At 41.2% G+C, this 16,752-nt stretch overlaps 1 protein-coding gene across 5 annotated transcripts in view; it reads left to right on the forward strand.

Moving 5' to 3' along the window:
- Positions 1-16,752, forward strand: part of MSRB3 (methionine sulfoxide reductase B3) — a 117,229-nt gene that overhangs the window by 31,677 nt on the left and 68,800 nt on the right. For all 5 annotated transcript variants that reach the window (XR_008732446.1, XM_055711876.1, XM_055711877.1 and 2 more), the window contains 3 exons: positions 1,589-1,697; positions 3,529-3,606; positions 13,825-13,853. Coding sequence is in view for 4 of the 5 variants with exons in the window: in XM_055711876.1 (XP_055567851.1) it covers positions 1,589-1,697; positions 3,529-3,606; positions 13,825-13,853 (216 nt within the window). In the remaining variant the exon portion in view is untranslated. The remainder of the gene's footprint in view (positions 1-1,588; positions 1,698-3,528; positions 3,607-13,824; positions 13,854-16,752) is intronic.

A 16,752-nucleotide genomic window follows, 5' to 3' on the forward strand; every position in this document is an offset into this window, starting at 1 on the left:
TAAGATTGAAGCTAACAAAGGCATACAGCAGTGCTCTTTCAAAGCCTGCCATTAAAACAAAGGCTCTGCAGCACAGCTAATGAGATGGCTCGGAGTGGAAAACAATCTGTTTTTAAGAATGTTTAGATCAAAAGTAATTTCTAATCTATGAAATAAAGTCGCTTTTCAATACCTTTCTTTCACTAGTAAAGCTTTTTATGTTTGCACTATTTACTTCAATCAGATGTTTTCAATTTTACTTTTTTCTTCCTGAAAATAATTCCTAGGGTTAGTAGGTAGTGACCAACAGCATTGTGCTTTTTCTCTCTCCCCTATTCACCCACCCCCACACATTAAAAGAGAAAAGAAGAGGGGGAGGAAGAAAGAAACATCTTTTCTTAAATGATTTGCAAGCATCTGTGCTTTAAACTACTTTTTATGAACACTCCTTAGTAATGACTCAAGGTAAAAAAGCAGAAAAGCATCCAATGTTAGGAAATTGCAATCCAATACCATGTAATTTAAACCTGCCATTGCCTCTCCTGTACTAAATGACATGCAGATGGGTAGTTCTGTTCCCTCTACTTTGGGAACACAATTGGTCTTTTTATGAGTGTATATACATTACTAGCAAAAAATATTTTTGTTGGGACTGTTTATTTCTAATTGTACCATATTTGAATTACTGTCATAATTGGAGTGTTTTTCCCTGCCATATTTTGTCAGCTAAGTTTTGCAAGTGATTATCAAAGTTATTTGAGTATTTGGCAATTTCTGTTACTACTTTGGGAGTTTTTGTTCTCAAAAGCAACCTTATTGTTATTTTTTCTTTCCTGATGTGAATTTTTGCACTGTACACATGTTTTTTTACAGTAATCCTTATGTAGCTCCTTGGATTTTCTGTGTGAACTAAACAAAGCATAGGACGAGATTTTAAAAGGAGGGTAATTTCAACAGCAACCCTAATTTTTATGACAAGTTTATTGCTGAACCTTGTACAGCTTTGTGCTTAAAGAAGTTACTTGTTCCTCAGGGCTCCTATTCTAGTGATTCAGCAGTTAAAAAATACAGTGGTTAATGTTAGAAAGTAGAAGGACAAGGATGCAACTAGAAGTTGTATCAGAATGCTAAAGATACAGAACTGCTTTTCAGCTACTTTAAAGGGTAATGAAATTGTTGGATGTTGTGGCTGAACATCATATGCCCATTACCGTAAGTCTCCAATATAGATGTCCTGTAAAGAACATTTCAGCTGTAGTTGGTTTTTTTGCAGGTTTTATTGGGTTTTTTTGCAACAGTTGGAAAAATGTTAGTTTCTTGTGAATGATTGTGTGTGCAACAGTTTAGTGTATAACACACAGAAGGGCTTTGGCTGTAGCACATTGTCACTGCTCCAATGGAATCACCTGGCTCTCAAGCAAAACTCTTTTTTAAACTTGGATTTGAAGAAATAATCAGCTGCAGTTCAGCTGAGCCATTCTTCGTGCATTAGGGACCAGTCTGGTCATTGACAAGTGAATGCAGAAGCTATGCTGTGGCTGTCTGCCAAAGCAATTATTCAGGATTTAAGCTAAAAAGGCTCCTTCTCCCATATCCTCTCCCTTTGCAGGGTCATGTAGGGATAAAAAGGACTGTAAGGTGGTCTTTTCCCAGGAGGAGCTGAGGAAGCGGCTGACACCCTTGCAGTACCATGTCACTCAGGAGAAGGGGACCGAAAGGTAAGGCAGGATGAAGGAAACACGATCCTCCAAACACAGGCATCTTTCTTTTCTCCCCCTACTCTTGCCGGGACTTCCTCACCTTTCCCACCAGATTGTTTTGGGTTTGGTTTTTTTTTTTCCCCAGGATTTCTGCACTTGTTTACTAACCCCTACAAATTAACACCACTGCAAAGACAAGCATCTGCAGCACCGGGGCCAAGGCCAGGGGTCTTGTGTGACTTTTTCTTTTAATGACCACTGCATGTCTTATAAAGTCACTAGGCTCATGTTTAGAGTCTGCTTTTAGTTTACTACAAAATGTGTGGAAGTAATAGCGGTTTAGGTACACTTTTTTTGGAAGACATCGCAGTAAGCAGAACCACAAGGGAAATGGCCCTATGCCAGGAGGCTGGAGGTTTGAAGGTGGCCATTGTAAGTATAGACATTTTGGCTGCAGAAAGAAGGTAGCATAATTTAGTTCTTTTCCACCCCTCTCCAATTTCTTTTTGAAGCACATGTGGAGAAGGTATTTATTGGCTCATTTGTGGTTGGAATGTCAAAAATTTTCAATAACTGCCCTCACATGGCTTTAGTCGCTGGAAGCCAGCCCCGAGTCCTGGAGGAAAAAAAAAAAAAAAAAAAAAAAAAGGACTCGCTTCCAAGACTGTTTTTAGTGAATAAAGTCTCTCTCTCAGCTGATTCCAGTGTGAAGGTAACTTGCCAAGGCCCAGCCATTTTTTGTTGTCTAATTTATACCATTGAGCTTGGCATGAGGCCCTGGCTTTACCTCTGTTCCAAATGTACTAATGATGTAACTGCTTGTTTTCATTCATGACCTGAAAGGGCTCTCCGCCGCACGTGGGGTCCTGGTTAATCGGCAGCACTCCTGACGGCGCGTACCGGTGGCTGGATCTGCAGGGGGAGAGGGGGCGGTGGGGACGGCCCCCCTCTCCCCCCCAGCCCCCCTCGTCCTCCCGCAGCCCCTGCGGGCAGGGGGACATCGGCCTCTGCCGGGAGGCCTGCCTCCCCCCCGGCCCTCCTCGCTCTTGTGTACGGGACCAACAACGTGATTTAGTGCACACAAACAATCGGAGATTATGTCATTCTTAAAAATCCTGTTTATAAAAAAAAATTGGACCTCATAAAAAGGGTGAAAGGATAATAAAAACAAGCTGCTGAGCACATAGGCTTTTTGTTGGGCTAGCGCAGCTGATTCGTATTAGATGAATGACCTCCTAGCCTTTTAGATTGTTAACTTAGAAAAATATTCCCTTAAAGCTGTAATATTGCTTTTCAACTAAAAATATAAGGCGCACACAGCTTGAAATCGTGGACCAATTATTTCATTTTCAGCTACAATGCCTCTGCCGCCCCGGCAGCCCGCCGCAGCTCGGTGGCTGCCCGGCTCCCCATCGGCCGGCACCCGCGGGCTTCGCACCTCTGCCCCAGCAGCGGTGGCACCGCGGGCACTGCTTCCGCAGACAGACCTCGAGAAGCACGTCAGGCTGAGCCACATGTCACACAGTCCGTGTTTACAAACACGCAATGTTTCGCTTGCCGAACAGGGGAAGATCCCATTTTTTCCCTTTCTGTTGTTGCTCTGTCCTTTGAACCGTGGGACAATTCGCTTCCTCCTGCATGATACGTAACACCTGAGGCACGCTAATGAGGACATTCCCTTTTTCCTGTGCCTGCTTTATTTGCTGCCTTTAATAAAAAACAACTGCCAACTTTTAAAATCGTGGGGGTTTTCTGTAACATTTTTTCTAAAGTCTTAACTAATTTAGTAATTAAAAAACCCCAACGTTCCTTTATTTATTTTTAAAATGTAGTGTTGTTGTTTTCCCAGTGCCTTTGAGGGGGAGTACACACATCATAAAGCACAAGGAATATACAAATGTGTTGTTTGTGGGACTCCTTTATTCAAGTGAGTATGCTAAATATAGTTTTGAGATTTCTGTCTCTTTCTTAGTTTATGTGCTGTGTTCCTGTGTAATCTTGCATTTATTCCAGTACTTAAGTAATTGTATAAGATCAATTAAATCAATCAAATTGATAAGGGATACAAAAGAAGCAATGTAAATAATGCTACAGTAAAACTGGTCTTACAGTAAAGCCAAAAAACGTTAGTAAATAAGATAATAAGGTAACACTCTAGTAAAATAGTTAATTTGACAGAAAAGAAAATAGTGATTTCTTTTCCTTTTTTTTTCATACACACCATGCCAAGTTATTGTAACACAGCCTTTCACTGAGCTGATAGATACTGAGTTTTGGCTGTTAGCCCTGCTCACAGGTAGCTTTAAGATCTGGATCCCAGGCAGTGATGCTATATCCATGCTACAGCATTGTATCTGATAATGGAGAAAAAAGTAGAAGATTTTTTAGAATTCAAGCAGTTAGGAAAACAAAACCCAGGAAAATTGCATTACTTACTGAATTTTCATGCATCCATGCCAATTAGCACACATGGAGAGCTGGTTTAGGAACTCAAGCAAGGATTAGGAAAGAAATAATAATTTTTCTGTCTTGCATGAAAATACACTTCAGAAGTACTGTGGGAATGATGGCCCTAAATTTGGTGGTAGAAGCGGTGCTGATTGAATTCTCTCAATCACTGCATTGTTCTGCACGGATTCACTTGTTGTTTACGTGAGTTTTCTTATTTCTAGCTGCTTGTGTTCATTCTGATGAAGAATTTTGGGGTTTTGCTTTTTTTTTCCCCCTCTCAGTTCACACTGACTCAGTCCCTCTCACTTGAAGAGTATCTTTAGAGCAGCATGAAGCAGAATGGTCAGGATAGCGCTAATAATAGAGAAAATTGGGTTTATAATAGGTTACAAAGGAAAATAAAATTGATGTAGCTCCAGAATTGCCAGATGTGGCAGTGACAGTTGTTCTCAAGAGACTGTCTGTAAAGATGAAAGAAGCACTTCATTTCTGTTATGCTTGTTTCCTCTGTTAAGAGGATTACCTGCAGAAACTTCAGTAATAACGTGAATCTTTTGAGTTGGAAAACTGATCGTTACGAACTCAGCCAAGGCAATATTCTCATGTCATCGGTTACTGTGGTGCTTGGCTTGGGCGCACAAAGTCTCCATAACCTGGTTTTCTACTCTGCCATTTAGACGTTCCCCAGCTTACTGTAGCTAAATGTTTATGGGGAAATCCTGACTCTGTTGAAGTCAGTTCAGATTTGGCAAGTGAATACAATGGAGCCAGGATTTCACCTTCTACCTTCAAGACTGGCTTCCTTTCTGTCGTCTGCTGGAGAAGGCGTAGGGGGTTTTTGTGGGGTGAGATTTGGACAGCAGTAGTTCACATAAATGTATGTGAACTAGTTTCCAGTTGCTTTCACAATCTATTTAATATGGGAAAAAATGGCAATATGAGACTTACCTGTGATTATCTCGAGTGCGCAGTACGCTTTGGCATAGTCTTGACTTTTTTGAGCTAATGAGTTGGATTTCTCTACGTGAAACGAGCTATATGGAAATGTCCCTGCTTTCACATTCTCTTTGAGACTCCCCATGGATTTTATGGGAGGGGAGAGAGGGAAGGAGGGGAGTTGGGTTTTATTTTTAATAAAACCCAGGCCAGGGTGCACCTGAAAAAACACCTTGATGATTGTGTCCCAAGGCTGGACTGGCCTTAGCCCAGTCTCCCCAAAGTCTTTGTGTTGCTTTGTGAGCTTTGGCCACCTCTGGTCTATATCAAATTTAGCCAGTTGTTCTGAAGTGGCTGGCAAGGGTGGCAACAAATGGAGAGACTGATAGGAGTCTGTCTTCTTTTGTTTATTGACCCCAAAATACCAGTATATAATGTCTTCCTCAACTAGGGAAGATACATTCCTGTATCTTGGTGACTGCTTCAGCCCAGACAGCTGAAAAAGTGAGAAGGAAACGGATCAGAGAATGCAAAATGTATGCTATTAACTGAATTTTCCCCACAGAGTGTAAATCACTGAAGTATTTTCTTAGGAGTAAGGTGGTAGTACAATACAGAGAAAGTCCATTGCCCCATCAAAAATGCATGTTGTTTTTGTGGTGGCATTTTGCTGTTTGGTTGTGTTTTTTTTTTTTTAATTTCCAGGTAGTCATTTGAAACTTGTGTTCCCATTTGTTTCTCATTGGGTGCCCATTATATTTTTTTCTTTGTGTCACTGTAATCTGAAAATACATATATTTGGACTATGGACCTGTCAGTTTAACCAGGAAGGAGACTGGAGCTTCAGCAGTAATATTAACAAACTTCAACTTTTAACATTTTTGATTTACATTGTTTCATTACCATGTGACACACGAGGTCAGGGAACACATGAATTTTACAGTCCAGATGAAAGACCTGGGTTTTGGTACGTCTTTAAAACAGAACTCTGTCTCTATCACAGGAAAGATAAAAGAAACAATTAGGAATTTAACATCTCTTCATCTACCTACTTGTTCTAGTGTTATGAGAAACCTCCCAAGCTTTATGGAGAACATGCTTTAACTTTTTCCACAATCAAAGGTGCCTCACACATAAAATCCATAATCATGCTGTTGAATCTAATTATTCCATCTCTGAACTTTCACGCCAGACAGTCTCCAACATCCCAGAGCAGCTGCCTAAAGAAAGCAATAAATGAGAGACAATAAACTAATCTCAAGGACCTCCTTTTCTGCAAGACAGCCGTTACGTGGTTTTGTGTTACACTTACTCCAGCCTACCTGCAGGCTTATGTTAAAAGAAGTAGCCCTGCTCCCCCTGTCTCTAGGCTGTTTTTTCATAGCTTCCCCTTCACTGGACCTCACCTGGTGTGGCTGGGACATATCTTGATGCAACATGTTGATCTGATAGAAAACTAATCAGCCAAATTAGAAAACAAATCAACCAGGCTTATCAACTATACTTGGTCATGTTAATTTTTTGTGAGCCACATTTATCATGGCTGTACAACCTCTGTGGCAAGGTTGTGTGTTTCTGTACCAATTCACAGAGAGCCACCTACACCACTTGAAGCCTCAGCATCTTCTAAGGGTCAAGTGTATTTGCAGGATTGCACCTACTTTAACTTTTCAAGATATTTTCTTGTACGCTATGCAAAAATACCATTCTGTCCACAGCCATTGCAAGAGGATGTTAGAATGAATTTGAGTGAAATCCACTATTTGTGCTATTTCTATAGGACAGGAGCTATTCCATATTTAATAAACCACAGTCATGTCCTTATACCATGTGCAGGACTGTATGAGAAAGATGTGGTGTATATATATGGGAACTGGGAAGCCTGGGAGAATGATTTCTTTTAAAAAAAATGTTATTGTTGTCTCAGTTTCTAGTTCTTAGGGCCAAAGAATGAATTGCCAAGTCTTTGTAAATCACCCACTGTTGCCTTTATTGCTTCCTGGAAGAAATTCTTGGTAATGGTGTTGGTTCTTCTGAACATGCGCTAGGAGAAATAGCAACACTCCTATTCATTTGATTTTTGTTGAGCTGTGTCAGGTCTTCTCGACATCTCCAAAAGCAAACCATGGGAAAAGCAAAGCATGGCTGGCCAATATAGCAGTGCCCACCACCACTCTTGTCTTCACAGCACAAGGGAGGATTTCAGTCACCAGGCTAGATCTACACAAGGAATTTCCTTGCCCAAGTTCTGAGTCCTTAATTAATGGTATTTAAGCTTTCCTAATAACCTTTATATCCTTTGAGCAGGCCAAATGACAAATCAGCACTGGCTACTTGGCTAGGAGAGCCCGTATGAAGTAACGACTGTAGTGTCTCTAGTAAGATCTAATAGAAGTATTTGACCAACTTCATCTGCCCTGACTGACTCTTAGTTTCCTCACAAACTTTGTCAAAACCAGCAGCTTCTGTTCAATAATATTTATTTGGAGTAAGTTGCCTCTTGCCAGTGTAGGAATCATAGAATCATTTAGGTTGGAAAAGATCTTTAAGATCATTGAGTCCAACGACTAACTTCAAACTGCCAAGTCCCCCAATAAACCATGTCCCCAAGTGCCACATCTACACATTTTTAGATACCTCCAGGGATGGTGACTCCACCATCTCCCTGGGCAGCCTGTTCTGATGCTTGACAGCCCTTTTGGTGAAGAAATTTTCCTTAATATCCAATCTAAACCTCCCCTGGTGCATCTTGAGGCCATTTCGTCTTGTCCTGTTGCTTGTTACTTGGGAGAAGGGACCGACCCCCACCTGCCTACAGCCTCCTGTCAGGCAGCTGTAGAGAGCGATAAGGTCTCCCCTTTTGTCCAGACTAAACAACCCCCGTTCCCTCAGCCGCCCCTCATGAGACTTGTGCTCCAGACCCCTCACCAGCCCCGTTGCCCGTCTCTGGACACGCTCCAGCGCCTCAACGTCCCTCTTGGAGTGAGAGGCCCAAAACTGAGCACAGGATTCGAGGGGCGGCCTCACCAGTGCCCAGTACAGGGGGACAGTCACTGCCTAGTCCTGCTGGCCACACTGTTTCTGACACAAGCCAGGATGCTGTTGGCCTTCTTGGCCCCCTGGGCACACTGCTGGCTCACTTGGTCAGCAGACAGTATTACCAAACGTTTCTCATCCAAACCCAGGTTTTTACTACGTACTGTGTAGCTCCAAGAAGCTTGACAATCTTAAAACTTGCAAGACTTTCTGCAATTTTTTGTGACTGTCCCCTAGAAAAGGCTGATGGAGTTAAAATCGTTAGTAAAGTTGTTCTCATTGAGCATTGGTTTGTTCTTGCTTCATGTTTTGGTTGTAACCAACCATTGTTTTGAGTCTGCAGTGTCACTGCTGGGTGACAAATTGTTACTCACTCCTTATCATCTCACCAAAACCCAAGACAGCAGAGCACTTGTCTTCCTCACAGCCACCTAGAATCTGGAGGTTTAATCCACCTCTGAGGATGACCATCAAGAAGAATGCTGTATTTGCTGTAGTCCCTGCAGTAAGGTTGCCCTGCAAATACAGCTGATGGCATCTTCCACATCTGAACGTACCTGAGTGCTGAATCCACATCTAATCCTATCTGAATGCTGAAAATGTGCTAAGCTTTATACAGCTTATCACAGCTGTAGCATGTGGCTGTTGTTGGAGCTTGACCTGGCAATTACGTATTTCTGTGGTGTTTTGGAACAGGACTTGGTCCTCCTGGTCCTCAAGAGCCCCTCAGAACAAGAATGGTACAATGCTCACTTGGGTGGAGCTGCTGGGTGGCTCTTGTTGAAAGCGCTTTTCACTGCATGCTTGGCCAGTGTGGCATAGATGAGCTGCAGTGATTCTAGCAGAATCATAGCAAATAACTCTGCATTCCTAATTGACTCATGGGTAGTCTTTAATATTCTCTAACCAATAGCGTCATGGTTGGTGCTGAATATTCATTTCCTACCCTCATATAAGCAATGAAGTTTGGAAAGATTTTTATGTTAAGAATTAGGAGAGGAAGAGCAAGTTTGGAAAACAAAAACCACTTTATGTCTTTTTTTTCCCCCCTTGATCCAGAAGCCACCTGGTCTTGTTTTTTCAGTGTATCAGCTCTATTGTACTGAGCCGGTTGCTGCCCACAAACATCGTAAAGGCACTGTCTAAATTACTGCAGGCCAAGGTCACTGGCTGTGCAAGTTGGATGAGACTGCCAGCTACAAGCCAACAGAACAGCACACTTGAGTTTTCCTTTTGCTTGTGTTCTCCAGACCGTATCCATCTCCAGCAGTGAAAAAAAGTACAGGAATATGAGGGATCTCACAGTTTGCTAGGCAGAGGATATTTCAACAAGTGTCCTTTCCAAAAGGCAAGTGTTGATGTAGATTTCCTAAGAGAAACACATTAGGATTCAAAAAGAGAGGGAAAAGGGGGACTTGAAATGTAACATTATAAGGTCTCATTGAGACAAGCCTGTGAAAATGTTTTGATTTACTTCTTGCTAAGTGTGGCTGAATTGCAAATCCTTGTTGAAGGTACTTAGAAATAAGAGGAAATAAATGCAAAGATTTCCATAGTCCTAGAGATATCTATAGATAACTTACACTGATTTTACTAAGGATTTCATTGATATTTCCACTGAAAATTTTCGATGGATTCCTTGTAAACTTTTGAGTCTGATATGTAATTCAGACTGTTTTGTATTGACTGTTCCTCAGCCACCCTGCTTGGAAGAACTAATTTTCAGCTCGTTTTAACCTCCTTTACGCTTTATTACGTGTATGTATGTACCTGAAGTAAAAATCAGGTAGGATGGATTGTTATTTATTATGTCTGCAGAAGCTGTATATTTCTATATTTATCTGTTTATAACTCTCACATTAAAATAAACTCTGGGAAGAATTCACCCAGAGACTACTCATTGACTAACATGATGTTAAAATGTTCTTTTTTAATTTGGCTTTTCATGAGTATGCAGAACAGAAATTGTCATAGCATCCATCAACAGTGAATCAATCTTTTTTCTGTAGTCTAGGAAACTGAGATCAAAAGTATATCTTTAACCAGGCTTCCTAAAGAAGTAGGGCTTTACAGCATCGTGCTGTCTGTGTGTCAGTGTCTGATGTTAAAGAGGAAGGATTAGAACTGCAGAGGTTTCATCAGGTGCTTTCTGAGAAAGCTGTGGAGCTTTCAAAGCTGTTCCCAACGTTGGGCTTCAACAAAACCTGAATAAATCTGTTAAAGACTTCATCAAGAAGTGTGAAAGAAAAAGGCAGTTTGAACACAACAGTAGGGGTTCTGCAGTAAGTCCTCTTTCCCCTCTCCTTGCCAAAAGCCCACTTCACTGGCAAATAGCAGACCTGTGTTAGCCTCAGCTGTAGTGTGTCTGGTCACTATCCGTTTCTCAGTACTTGGCAGTTTGAGCACCTGGTTTACAGTGCCTTTTAAAAAGAACAGGTCAAAATCCTGCGCCTCTTTGCAGTACAGATAAAGTAACAATCATATATTTTGTTTGTGTTTGATTGAATTATTTCAGAGATCTTTAAAAGTATTGCAGCACCTTGTCCTTTGCTGAACCTTTCCAGTAGCTCACTATTTCCTTGTATATTGGGTGTTGGTAGTTGAACTAATTGGTATTTGTATTGCCATCTGTTTTGTGTATTTGAGCCATATCACAGTTGGAAATGGAAAGCGCTTTATAAATACAGTCTTGTTCTCTTTGTGCATGTAAACTCCTTTCCAAAGATATCTATGAATGATTTCCTGACTTTCAGAGTACTTCTATGGGGCAAAAGTAGAGAAAATACACACAAAGCTGTTCTGTTTGTTGCTGTTTCTTTTCCCCTCTGTGTGATAAATGATAAAAGACTATTTGTAAAGTCAGTGCCTGGCTCTGTAAGGTTCATCTTGTCTAGTAGGATGCTTAGGTTAGATACCAGAGTGTGTACAGTGATAACAAACAATCCACAGAGAAGTTTTTTTTCTTCTAGTTAATGTAGTTTTAAAAGTATAAAGGAATCAGGGTGAACATTTTTGTGTGCAGCAGAACATCTCTTTGGAATGTACTTTCAGAATTTGATTTTAGCATATTTATTGGCCATTTTTCAGTTGTGTATTTTTAACACCTAGGTGCAACTAGTTTCTGATACTGTTGTCTAGCATGTTTCAAGAAAGGGATGTAAATACTGGAAGATCTAGGGGGAAAAGTGCTGGTTCCATTGAAGATGCTGGAAGTTTTGTCATTCCTTCAAGTAGCCAAGATGACTTTGTTTTCTTGCAGAGTGCTTCTCTCACATCTGCTATTTGTTGCTTATTTACAATGCCAAAGATGTTTCATTATTTTCCTCCCTTTTTTCTGTGCCTTTCTAAGATCTCTAGTAATTTCTGTAGTACTGGGTCCTAAATTTTGCTTTGTTTTCTCAAGGTGACATGTTGGCCATAAATGTAGATGATCTTCCTCCTCTTGATAGCGCCTAGTGCTACCTCCCATGTTGTGTTTTCTTTCACAGCTATTCTGCTGTTGCCAGACAAAGTTCTATTCATTTATTGCCCCATACCAGTTTTGTGATTTGTTGTCCAGTAATTTATGACTGTTTGGAGCTTTGGTACTCAGTACAGTGCCTAGTGATCCTTGTGACCCTCCTCCCCATGTAGTCTCAGCCATCTTGGCCCCTGGACCAGTTGGTTGATGCCGCAAGTTGCAGTGCATATGTCCGTGCCAGGCTGAGCAGGCTGAAAACCAGGGTCTTGGTTTGACCAACTAATACCAAGTATCTGGAATTTAGGCAGCAAGAATTTGACTGTGCAGATAAACAGACGCTGAGGGTAAGATTTGTACTTTATCTCTGACAATGTAGGTAGTGGGGTGTTGCTAATACAGTGATGAGCAAGACAGAACAGTCTAGACAGATATACTGCAACTTGAGGAGAATATTGTAAATAAAATACTGAGTAAATGGCTTTACCTGGAGCTCAGGGGAATTCCTCCCAGTTACCAGCATGTACTTTTCACAAGGTGGGGACTTTATCCTGCTGGCCATAAATAGCAGCTGAAATACACTGCTGAACAGGAGCGTGGGCTGGTGCCCTGGGCAGTTATTGGCGGTGGTATTTGTGAAGGCACGTCAGTAACATACTCTCTTTGTTCAGTGCTTTTGGTGGTGTTTTGTAAGTACCAGTTAGGACAATAAGTTACGATTTTTCCCTTCCATCTTTTAACCACCTGGGAGTTACATTTAAGACATAAAAGATTTTGAGGTCTGAGGGAAGAGAGTTGTTTCCTTCCTGATGGCTTTAACTGTAACTAATAGTGTGAACTCATTCATTTTTTAAATAATGATTGATTTGATGTTTGCAGTGGCATAGCTTTTATCTTTGGTACAGGATTACAATGCCAATTATATAAAATACATGCAGAGTACATGTAAAATACATCTATATGTACTTGCATGTACAAGCTTATAAAAGAAGAAAATAAATCTGCAATTAGTTCTCGAGGTTTAGTCATTTACTTTTGAAAAAAGAAGGACTGTAACTTCCCAAAATACATCCCCTCCTTGATGCCATGTAAAAGGATCCAACATTGTACTTCCTCCTTAGAATTTCTGGGGAAATGCATTTTGCTGCCAACGTAACATCCTTTAACAGGTCTCCTGCTGGTCAGACCTTGTGTCCTGCTGTGACAGCTATGACCATGTGTACAACTGATTGTTAGTGGGTGATATAAATCTGATTGGAACATGCCTGTTAATTGGTTTGAGAGCTCAATATAGACAATGCTGTCTTATAGCAGATTGTGTAGATAGGCCTAGTCATAGGGTTAATTCTGCTTGACAGCACATCAGCAGCGTCTTGAGAGTAATTACCCAACTTAAGTTTTCCCACAGTTGAATTGAGATCTTCAAAGGCTTCTACATTTACAAGTATTATTAACCTATATCTGAAACATGATGTTCCCACAAGGGCTAATTTTTTCTTCCTTTTATTAAATATGCAGGTTACAGGGTTCATTTGCTAAGTGCTAAGCCCTTAGAAGAAAACACTACTTGTTAGAGAGAGAAAACTCGGCAGTGCACGGCCAAAGCTAATGGTGCATAATGCACACATGATTGTCTTTTTGCAAAGACTTTAAAACAAGTTAAAATTTAGGTCTGGCTCCCTTCCTCTCTCCCTCTCTCCCACCCCCCGCTTTCCACTTTTAAGAAAATCAAACCACTTATTCCTATGTGCAGAGTGAGTAAATTGAAGACACGCACAAACTAAACCCTCCTAGGATGTTGTACAATTAAGTACAGATCATTGGATACAATACATATGACATTAATGAAATGTATCTGCTTCAAATATAGATTGGAAACATTCATGAATAAATTAAATCTTCTTAATGACTTTTCAAAAATGAAAATGAATGAAAACAATATTTATTTCATAGGAACAACTGTGTGCCATGATTTACATTATATAATTTAATCCTGTTTTAAATTTATATTCTATTTTATGCATTCATTTTGTGATTTGTGTTTTAAAATACCTTCTTTGTAACTCTACATTCTAAAAAACCCCAAAATGTTAAAGATAACAGTTATCGTTTGGGTTCAAATGCCCTTGAACGCTTTAAGTATTAACATACAGAGGTAGACAGTCTTGTTAAAGGTGATATTTGCTGGGAGGGATCTGTCTGACAAATGGCTTTTATAGCATAAGCTGTTCTTGTAACTTAAGAACTTTTTATTTTCTTTTGCAGGTCAGAAACAAAGTTTGACTCCAATTCAGGTATGTTTAGATTTACAGTGTTTTGCTGAACTATTCAGGTTAATCTCAAAAAAGTAGTTTATCAGTTCAAGTTCAGTTTAGTTTTAAACAAACTGGGGTAGGTCAGTCTTAAAAAGGATCTTCATCTCTCACCCTCTGGAAACAGCATTATTACTGTGAAACATTTGCTTTCATTCCTTTCATTAGTCTCTTTACATTTTCCCAAAAGATGATCAGTAAGATGTATCTTGTGACAGACTTTAATTGATCCAGAAAAAAATATAGTACAAATAAATGGTAATACAGACAAGCAAATGGAGGATTGAAGTGAAGTTTGAGAATGATGACTGCTTTAAAAGAGAATGTTTTCCTTCCTGGTGGACAAAGACATTTCATTGGAATTTGAATTCAGTGCAGCCTATCTGTCAGGAAACAGATGATTTGTCATCAAATTTTCGTGACAGATGCATGTACACAACGCATGCCAGACCAGTCTGTAGAGCTTGCTTTAGGAGGTTTACCAAAAGGCAGTCTCTCTCAAGTTGCCTTTTTAAAGAGTTTTAATGTGTTGTAGGGATTGGGAGGGAAGTGAAGGTCAGCCTAACAGGTTAATGTGTATCAAGACAAAAAACACAGGACAGCAAACAGAGAAACAGTTGGGGAGAAAAAACAGAGATCCTAATAACAGACGATTCTTTATTCAGTTAACTATTCCTGGGTGTCCCTAAAGTTAAACAATAGTAAATTAAGAATAGGCTCTTGTCCTGAAACTAGCTGGCATGTCCATTGCCTGAAAAGCTCATCAAAATACATTTTTTGTTAAGAAAAAAAACCCCATGTTTAAGCAGAAAACTTAGCATTATTATGGCAATTTTGTTTTCAGAATCATAGAATCATTTAGGTTGGAAAAGACCTTTAAGATCATTGAGTCCAATGATTAACTTCGAACTGCCAAGTCCCCCAGTAAACCGTGTCCCTAAGTGCCACATCTACATGTCTTTTAAATACCTCCAGGGATGGTGACTCAACCACCTCCCTGGGCAGCCTGTTCCAATGCTTGACCACCCCTTCCAGTGAAGAAATTTTTCCTAATATCCAACCTAAACGTGCCCTGGCACAACTTGAGGTCATTTCCTCTTGTCCTGTCGCTTGTTACCTGGGAGAAGAGCCTGATCCCCACGTGCCTACAGCCTCCTGTCAGGCAGCTGTAGAGAGCAGTAATGTCTCTCTGGAATCTCCTTTTGTCCAGACTAAACAACCCCCGTTCCCTCAGCCGCCCCTCATGAGACTTGTGCTCCAGACCCCTCACCAGCCCCGTTGCCCGTCTCTGGACACGCTCCAGCGCCTCAACGTCCCTCTTGCAGTGAGGGGCCCAAAACTGAGCACAGGATTCGAGGTGCGGCCTCACCAGTGCCCAGTACAGGGGGACAGTCACTGCCCAGTCCTGCTGGCCACACTGTTTCTGACACAAGCCAGGATGCCGTTGGCCTTCTTGGCCCCCTGGGCACACTGCTGGCTCATGCCCAGCCGGCCGCCAGCCAGCCCCCCCAGGTCCTTTCCCACCGGGCACTTCCCAGCCACTCTGCCCTGGCCTGTAGCGCTGCGTGGGGTTGTTGTGACCCAGGTGCGGGACCCGGCACTGCTCCTCGTTGAACCTCATACAACTGGCCTTGACCCATCAGTCCAGCTTGTCCAGATCCCTCTGTAAAGCCTTCTTTATCCACACTCCTGCCCGGTGTTATCTTCTGTATGATTTGATTAATGCAGTGATTATCATTGCTTATAATGATACGAATTTTACAGTATGTATTACTCAGGGTATTTATGAAATAGCATGTTCCCTTTTATCTCAGTTACAACATGATTTGGGTTTGAAATGTGAGGTATTACGTTGCTTTTTCTTTCCACATTAGATTTTATCTTTGGAACTATATGGGAGTGAAATCTACAGCAGGAAGTATTTATATAGCCAATTCCTACATCTTGTGTACTTGAGTCATCTTGCTTCTATTATGATTTTAGTTTGTGAGTTTGAGGTTACTTGCTTTAAACACTGCTTGAATGACCTCTGTGCTAGGATTGCTTCTTGGATCTTGACAAAACAGTTTTACATGGGGGGATAGCGTCCATCACATATTGTCTGCCGTTACCCCCTTTCTTTCAGTAAAGTCACCAAAACTAGGGTGTAGAGCAGAATATCAAACGTCTCACTTTTTGGTTGAGAGGAAAATGCTCTCTGCAGAACTTTGGTTTGCTTGGTGGATTAAGCTACAAACAATTTTCTGACTTTCTCTGTTGAAGCATCTCATCTGTTGGGTGCACTATTCTGCATGCTGCTCCCCTTGACGGTGAAGGCAGGGGCACGGTATTCCTGGGGAGCACAAAGTAGCAATACAAGTTTGGCACTATTGCATCTATGACAAAACGCCTGCTTAGTAGGTGTCACCAGGCCTCTGTGACTAGACTCCATTGGGTGAACCTGAGCTTTTAAACCTCTCCTCTTCATCTTTGCAGGCTCCACTGGCTTGCTTTTCTTGAGTTTGGGTCTCTTATTTCTCACACAGGGGTGTTGGAAAGCCCAGTTGCCCAAAGGAACTAGAGTTACTCTCCCTGCCCTGCTCTTCTGAAGGCACTCCTTAGGCAACTATTCTTACAAGGCCAGAGCTCTGGCCTTATAACGCCTGATGCAGTTTTATCTCCCCAAGAGCACAGAACATGCAGAGGTTGCAGAAGGGGTTGCCAGTGAAGACAATTTACAGGAGACCACACAAAGAATGCATAAATGTAAATGAGCAGTAAAAGACCTAAGATCTTTTCTGTCTCCACTTCTTTTTCTGCACCTAAATATTCTCTGGAAGTGTACCAGAATTGTCTGCAGCAGGTTATCAACATTGTTTTGCCGAATGTCAGTATCAGCGGG

The sequence above is a fragment of the Falco cherrug genome, chromosome 5 (genome assembly GCF_023634085.1).
Source record: "Falco cherrug isolate bFalChe1 chromosome 5, bFalChe1.pri, whole genome shotgun sequence".
In the NCBI taxonomy this organism is placed as follows: Eukaryota; Metazoa; Chordata; class Aves; order Falconiformes; family Falconidae; genus Falco; species Falco cherrug.